Source organism: Loa loa (genome assembly GCF_000183805.2).
Source record: "Loa loa unplaced genomic scaffold supercont3.119, whole genome shotgun sequence".
NCBI lineage: Eukaryota > Metazoa > Nematoda > Chromadorea > Rhabditida > Onchocercidae > Loa > Loa loa.
Window position 1 is genome coordinate 4,063 of NW_018108299.1, and position 8,175 is coordinate 12,237.

Here is an 8,175-nt window from a genome sequence, read left to right on the forward strand (position 1 = left end):
CTAATCAGTCTATCCCTCCTATTCAAAATTGAGGATTATATATGTTAAAAGATGGGAATGGTTTACATTAAACATCGTAACAAGATCTAATGAGAAGATTAAGATGTGAATTTGGAGAAAAATGTACATTTAGATAGATATTGCAAGCAATTGCTAGCAAAGGCATTTCCTGTATGACAGGAAAACGAAGATATGAGCTTAGATAAAAACAGAAAGAACATGGGAAATTAATAGAAAATAAATGTAAGGAATAAAAAATGATTAAATGATTTGTAATGTTGTTAACATTCATTTACAATTTGAATAAGAAATTTATTTTATTATTTATTTGGAATTTCGCGATATTGAAATTCGCGACAAGTGTGGCGGGTGTACCGCTGTAGCAAATAGTATTTAGGAACGACATATCACGTGGTTCAACGGTCGGGCCCATACTTTCTATTCGCTTGGACATCCAAACAGTGGATATTGGTTGTCCACAAATAGCAATGCATCATTCTATATGCAAATTGAAGAGTACATCGAGTATCCATCAGGCTACTACAGTGCACTTAGCCTTCTACCGACAAATTCCGCATATTTTGGCATCCATTTCATAAAGAGATTAATGATTTGCTTATTGTTAATCTTCATTGGTTGTTACTATTGCACTAATTTTTTTGTACTAATATTTTCTAATGTACTAATATCTTCCCTTCAGGAAACAGTTTTGCATCCCGGCTAATTAGCATTGTGTTGCTTGCTTTTTAATTTCACTTTTGATCAGGAATATATCTTAAGTTAAAATCAAAAATATCGCGGAAGCTAAAGTTAAAACATGGCATATCAAACTTTCTACAGAAAAGATTATTTGCCAAAAGACAGGGCTCTCCTATATAATACCCGATAGTGACTATAACTAAGTAGGATGCTAACATAGTCAGATCATCCTAACTAGATTGTGTTTTTGCTTTGCTTCTATTATTCTGTTTAATTTTTATTGCATATTATAGAAGAAATGCTTTTTTTTTTTTTTCGGTGATTGATAAACCATCGTCAAACTAAGAATATTGCGAAGCATTTAAAGGATGTTTAAAAAATTTTGTTTTTTGCCTTTTGAAGAGTTCCTTATGTTCAAGAGACTGCCAGTGCCTTGGACAACATTTTATTGGAATATTTCCCACGAAGATTCTTACCTCCCTTCGAAAACTTATTATCATTTTCTTATCAGAAAGTATTTGCATACGCCCGCTGCTTGTACGGCAGTGGTGCTGTGTAAATATTACCTGATAAGAAGTTGAGTGGTAGCTGAACGTTATTAGCATTTCATCACAATCAACAACTAAGGAACTTTCTTACGTATGAATTGGGCGACAAATTGAAGTACAGTGTGAAGTTCCGTCCATGTGATAAATTTTTCAATTAATTTTGGAAGCATTAAAATTTTTGCCTTTAGAAAACACTTCGAGAAGCTCATTAAAATCAGTCGTTTTGAAAAAATGACAAAAGAACAAAGGAAAAAGAAAAAAAATCTGGCCATTTTCGATTATGACATATCTTTTGTGGATATCAATGAGCTTCTTCAAAATTTTTTCAAACTACTACTGTCATAGAAATTTCCAAAAGCAAAACGAATCAAAAATACTCATTTTTTATATAAAAAGTGCTTAAAAAGTCTTAAGCGATGAAACATAATGGTGACATAAGTAGTGATTTCAGTTCCTCCAAACTTTTAAAAAAATAATGTCACTCATCGAATTAGCTTATTCAAAAATCCGTGACATGATATCAACAATTGGTTGGTCAATGTTCATATTTATTTCACTTGATAAAATGGATAAGAACGTGTGTGTATTGCTTACTGTTGCATTATTTCTCGAATCCATTCAGAGCCACAATTGTCCAGTTCTCATTGTTCGGAAAACGATTCAGGAAATATTTCTTGAGACCGTATAAAAAGCTATTGAAAAATGTAGTAATATGATCACATAAATTTGAATAAAATAGAAGTTACGAAAATCTCAAACCATAGAATTTTGAACCTCATCCCAAATGAACATTAATTTGTTAAGCTGGTAAAGTAATATCAGAAGATTAATGGTTTAACACAAGAAAAATAATATATATTTCATTTGAAATGAGGTTCGAAATTCTACGGGTTTGAGATTTCTATAACTTTATCCACAACATTCATCACAAATAAAGAATCGGGAAGTAGGTTGTTTTCTTTGTCATATCAAAAAATTAAAGAATGAAAAGATATATGAAATGTCGTAGACATTACTTTTTTAGTTGTAACTTTGTCCAGTGGAAGAAGAAAAAATAAAAAAAGGTCCTGAAATCAGGGAAATCCAACAGAAAATAATGAAAAGCCAATTCTTGTGACGCTGTGGTGTACAACCAGCTTGATATTTATTTTCAAATATTCATGATGTTCATGTGACACCACTCACACCAGATATTAACTATATGAAACGGTAGAAAATGATTATCTTATAGAGAATTATATTTGTACTAGTGTAATATTAACTTGAGATGAACATATATGAAATTATTCATGTGAAGCTGTGATGCAAGACATGTCTTGATAGTTCTTGATAGTCATATAATCGAACTAAGTTCGTAAGACTATATGAACTTTATTGCTGTAAAAAGATTTCCAGGTAAATACAAGCAATTTTAAACGTATCTCGTATTTATTAGGTCAATTGCGAATAATGATTATTTCCCTATCGACCATTTCCGTTCCTTTTTATGTTGTTCATCTCAGGAATATAAGATGGTTCAGAGAAAGAATCAAGGAATATCAATCCATAATTCATTTCAAGTATTTATATCTTACCTTAAAGCCGTAGTTTCCCAACTGAATGATTAGCAGAATGCGTTGTTTTGCATTATCAATCATTTTACTGTGATAATGGTGCAACACATGCCTGATAAAAAAAATAACGAATCAAGTACCCTCTACGGATATTGCAAAGAATAGCAGGAAAATCGATAGCCAAAAACTGTCTGTCATAAAAAACATGTACAATAACTGGTAATCACCTCGTAGTATCAATAGTTGAAGTATACCTCCTTGAAGCAGCTTATCTTGGCAACAAACGATTGTGGCATAAAAACTAAAAATACTAAAAAGGTCGTTTTTTAGAGATACATTTCGCTGGAGCAAGATTTACAAATATAATTAACTCAAAGATTACCTATTGATGAATAATTATGTTAACTGCCCTAGATCAACAGCTTCTATATGAACACTAACTGCACACAAGCACGTCCTTCAAATACATTCAATTATTGACCATTTCCTCCCACTTTATTAAATTTTTGAGAAATTCCAAATGCTGTTATGACATCCTAAATTGCTACAGCTTTTAAAAATAAGTAATCCAATATCTTTTTTATTTAGCATGATAAAGATAAACCAGAGTAAAGCCCAAAATCAGACAACACGGCGCAATGATGCATTCGTTGTAAAGAAAATGAAACGGGAGGAAGATCTTTTCAATTTAAAATGGGTCGTTCTGAAAAACAATATCTTCAGACATAACAAAACACAACTCAAATATTCTGCAGTATAAAAAGGGTTGAAAAACGATGGGATGCGAATGTGCATTAGGCAAAGTGGATATTTCCGGAAAAGACCGATATGTTTTATGGAGCAGCATTTAAGAAATAAGTACATACAGTACATGTCCATGAATGAAGCGAAAGAATATTTCACATAAATCCGTTTCGAATAAGAGAAATACGAAAATGCATCCTAAGAAATGGCCAAGCCAGTAATCGATTTCTGAGGTAAAAATAGATTAAAGCAGATTTTTCCAGAAATTTGAAAATTCCTTAGGATTTTAGACACAAAATTGTGAAATCGTTAAAACAGTCACTTAACAATTATTTCACAATTTTAAAACGAATAGTGACACAAATTACATTAGATAAATAATTCTTGAAAAAGAATCTGATGAATAATAATCACAATTATGGTCATTCTCAGTTTTCATCCAACTTGAGTCGACGAATATCTTCCAAGACGTTTTCAGGAATTGTGTGAGTTTTGGTTGGAACCTGCAATGATTCGCGCTGATTCGTTACCAAACTAAGCTGCTCCTGAAAAAGATGAGTTCAAAAAAGTGTCTCCAGCTGATGTTTTATCATTTCAAAAACGCAAAACATTATTGTTAATTCTGTATAAATGTGACATCATAATTACCCACTTGACCAACTTCCCGAGATCCGGACGAATTGTTTAAAAGAATACCACAGCCTTTTTTGCCTTATTAGTCTTATCAGCATCTAGTTGTTTCTCGTTCAGCCATTAAGTGACTAAATCTTTGTTTTTAAGTAAACAGTAGTAAATTTGCCAACCAAAACCAAAACATGTGTAAAAATATACCATACCTTATAGTGATGAAGAATATCTTGATCTGCTGGACAACTTTCGATGAAAGCAGCGGTACGATATGCATTCAATACATAGTTCCAGAGGTAGGTTAGATTAAGAGGAATGTCAAAGCCAAGCAGACGCTGTCCAACAATTCGAATATGATGGAGACGCGGCATCAGTTCGCAATCATATTCCGTCATACTTCGTCCCAAAAGATATCGTGAGTTTCGTTCACTCAGAAGCTAAAAACTGATAATAATAAAACTTCACTGCTTATATAATTGTTAGAGTGATTTAGAAATGATGAGTAATGAATAACCCTTTTATTCTTCTGCAAACAATACAGTCGCTTTAAAACTTGGAAAATTTTTCACTTGGTCAATATTTGCCAGCTGTTCAACAAGTTTGTTGTATGATGCTTTTTGTTGTGGCGGAAGTGAGTCCACTGGTGTTGGTGATGATCCTTTCTGTTCCCTGTCGTGCTCACTTTTGGATCGCAAAAAGATTTTGAAATTCTATAAAATGATTTCATGTGTTACTGCGTTTTTCAATAACATTTTTTTTTCCTTCAAGGAATTCCCTTGAATACTTTCCCGACCAACAGAAGATGGAAAACTGTAGGTCCTACACAAACAGTAATGCAACTGTAGACAATGCAAATACATTTTTATTTGTGCTTATTAACCAGTCAACTACTAATGGTGGCTCGAGCATTGCTTTGATACTCTAACACTACGTTTTTAGCAGCTGAAGAAATTGAAGAAAAGATCTAGAAAACTAATATAGTAAAGGCTTACTCTGTACAAACTTTCAATTCGTTTTTCTACCACTGGATCTTTCTCAAACAGCGGCACATTGAACTCCTTTGCTAAATGAAAAATGCGTCCTTCGATTTCACGGTTGTCAGTATAAGTTGCATTCCTGAAACAGAACGGATGAGTAAACAGTAGAATCTCGAGCTTTCAGCAACTGAAATGCCAGGTATTTTTTTGACTTGGAACTTTACCATTCTTTACCGAGCAGTACTTATGAGACCATTGAATGGGTATTGTAGCGTACCAAAATGAACGGAAAAAGCACTAACTTGTTCTCTACCATAATTGGTGGTTGTGCCCCAAGAAAACTCTTTTTGAATGCTTCAGAATTGATATTTACTGTCTTCACTTCAACTCGAACAACTCCAATCTCATACAAAGCGTAAAGTTCCATCCAGAATTCTTGACAAAACAAGCATGCACCAATGCGCCGATTTTCGATTCCCGAAGCCTAAAAATATGGTTTATCGAGAGTTGAATATTTTCCATAGCAATTTCTTCTTTAAGCCACTACTCATCGTAAATGAAAAGGATCTTTCGCAGCATGCCCAAAAACCTAACAATTATTTACATTAACGCAACTAATTTGTTAAAGTAAGGTAAACTAACAGATAAACCAAAACAATAGCATGAAATCTTTTGTTAAGATAAGACGGGTCGATGGAGTTTTTTTGCTTCTAATCCAAAGCTATCTAATTTTTTTACTGCTTTGATTTATAACGACCGAAATTCCAAAAAACTTTAGTTACAGTAGCAGGGAACTGAACACACCTCATATTAGAGTCGAACAGTCTAAGAAAACAAAGTTTAACAATTATAATGCAAAGCTCAGATTGATTAATACATAAATATAAAGCTCGAGTCTATTTACCTTAACATAAAGCTCTAAAAGTGGTTTCTGACCAATACCAATCTGATCGCCATTCATTTGCTGCATTTGATAATCATCCGCCATTTATGTAGTTTTTTTGCGTGCTGCTCCTTTCTGACTTCAACACAAAAAGTCAACTGTAAAGTTCAAATACATAAGCTACTCTAATTTGACACACAGATGTTGAAAAGCATTAAGAAATAGAACAGTGGAGTTGGTCTTACAGAGAAACTAACATGATAACAGAGCTCACCATAATCACAACACCAACCTGATCCGATTACGCGCACCGGAACACAGTAAAAAGTCAACCACCCAACGTAAAACGGTGAAAAACAGTGAGCGCGGGCCGTGGCCATGGAATGCAATTTCAAAGATCTCACGGTGAGTTGACAAATGGCGAGTGGAGTTGGTAAAGGAGGTAGCAAAACATCCGACGTATTTTATAGGGATGGCGATTAAATTCTACGTTCATACACATTGGATAAGCGAGTGAGCTCATTTGCATTAATAGAATATACATAAATCTCATTTTTGGAATATATTAATATTTTAAAAACGAGATGTATGAGGGTCGAACGTTTCGCAGGTATTAAAGAGGAGCATTCTTAATCATTTTTATAATCCTGATAAGAAGCATTAAAACAGGCGACACTTCGAGTTGATGGTCCCAAGGAAAGAATCAGTTTAACTGGATTTTAGCTTCTTTTTGGATTACAGTCGTTGAGAGAATTCGAATGGTCGCTTTTCACATTGAAAGAAAATTTTGAAATGGTGTCAAAAAATGTCAGCAGAGGGGTAAACAACTGATGAAAATTGTTGGTGAAGATGTATTTTGCATTTGGGTGGTAACGATGAGTCAACTTAGCGATAAAATCTTCAAAAAGAAAAAAATGATTAAAGAAAAATCAAAAATATATTTACATAATGAGAATGCGATTTTCTGGCTCTGTAATGGGTGACGCGACAGCAATGCGTCAATAATAACGGCGCTTGTAATATTTATGATTTTATAAATGTCGCTTTAAGCATTATATGCATATACAGGAAATAATAATTTTGAGTGATACAACATGCTGAAAGTATTGCCGAAAATCAGTCAGGTCAGGAAACACTAATGCATCCATTTTATGATTGACTCAAAACTTTCAAGTTCAATTACAAGAAGGGCGGAATGCGTTTGACTTTCCGTCTTTTTTCAGACGGACACATAGATGCCCGGAAATGCACCGCACACATATTCTCAAGAACAGGGAAAGAAGTCATTGTCATATTTGGGTATCTGTGGTCCTCAGCTCATCTCAAACAGATCTTTTAGGTCATTACACGATACTGAGTCAACTTTTCAAGAAACACAGAGTACAGTGATCATTTCAACATATATATAATCAACATACGGACATAAAAGATAAGGAGATTAGAAGCCCATCCCTTTTGGAATGAAAATGAAATTCTACTATGGCTTGTGGAAAGAAAAGAGGGAAGCAAGCAATGTGTCATCGGTAGAACAGTCATCCATCGATGATATAACAAAACTGAAGGGAGAACTGACAAAATACAAAGCTCGTTGAAAAAGCACTAACATTTAAACAGGTTACGAAATTTTCAAAATCAATCGATTTGCCATTAAGGTGTTTGAATCAACATGGAAGCTGTCCACTCTTTTTTTCACTCTTTTCGATACTACTATGCAATAGAAGTGAAACTGACACTTCTCTAAAGGATATATATATATATATTGATCGTTTTCATAATGTTGCTAAACGTACCAGTTTCTAGAAATTCACATTTGCTTCGAAATATATAAAAGAAATTTGACTTTCTTTTTATTTTCACACTTATATCCTTGGAAAAAAACGTAATATATATATATAGAAATGCTGAATTATATTACGGTCTAGCAGATATATGTTATATATATATAGCAGATATATATGTTATATGAAGATGCATGAGATACATATATATATTCCGTAATTGTTGCACACTATTACTTGGCATATTCTCTCCAGTGACGATATTTTGTGATTGTAATATAATTCAACGCAATATATATATATATATATATATATATATATATATATATATATATATATATATATATATATATATATATATATATA

General features: G+C 33.1%; 2 protein-coding genes across 2 annotated transcripts; one reads left to right on the forward strand and one right to left on the reverse strand.

The window, feature by feature from the left end:
- Positions 1–383: 383 nt before the first annotated feature.
- LOAG_10667 (hypothetical protein) lies at positions 384–599 on the forward strand (the record flags this gene model as incomplete). Its single annotated transcript, XM_003146191.1, has 1 exon — positions 384–599. A coding segment is annotated over one exon (216 nt), but the record flags the coding sequence as incomplete, so codon positions are not given.
- Positions 600–3,366: 2,767 nt separating this feature from the next.
- LOAG_10668 (chloride intracellular channel exc-4) lies at positions 3,367–6,383 on the reverse strand. The gene is made up of 7 exons (XM_020448210.1): positions 6,324–6,383; positions 6,053–6,189; positions 5,451–5,632; positions 5,164–5,287; positions 4,741–4,881; positions 4,381–4,608; positions 3,367–4,089 (listed from the first exon to the last, which is right to left on the reverse strand). The coding sequence occupies exons 2-7, from the start codon at positions 6,134–6,136 to the stop codon at positions 3,973–3,975; spliced, it is 876 nt and encodes a 291-aa protein (XP_020301625.1). The 5' UTR covers positions 6,137–6,189; positions 6,324–6,383; the 3' UTR covers positions 3,367–3,972.
- Between the last annotated feature and the right edge of the window lie 1,792 nt (positions 6,384–8,175).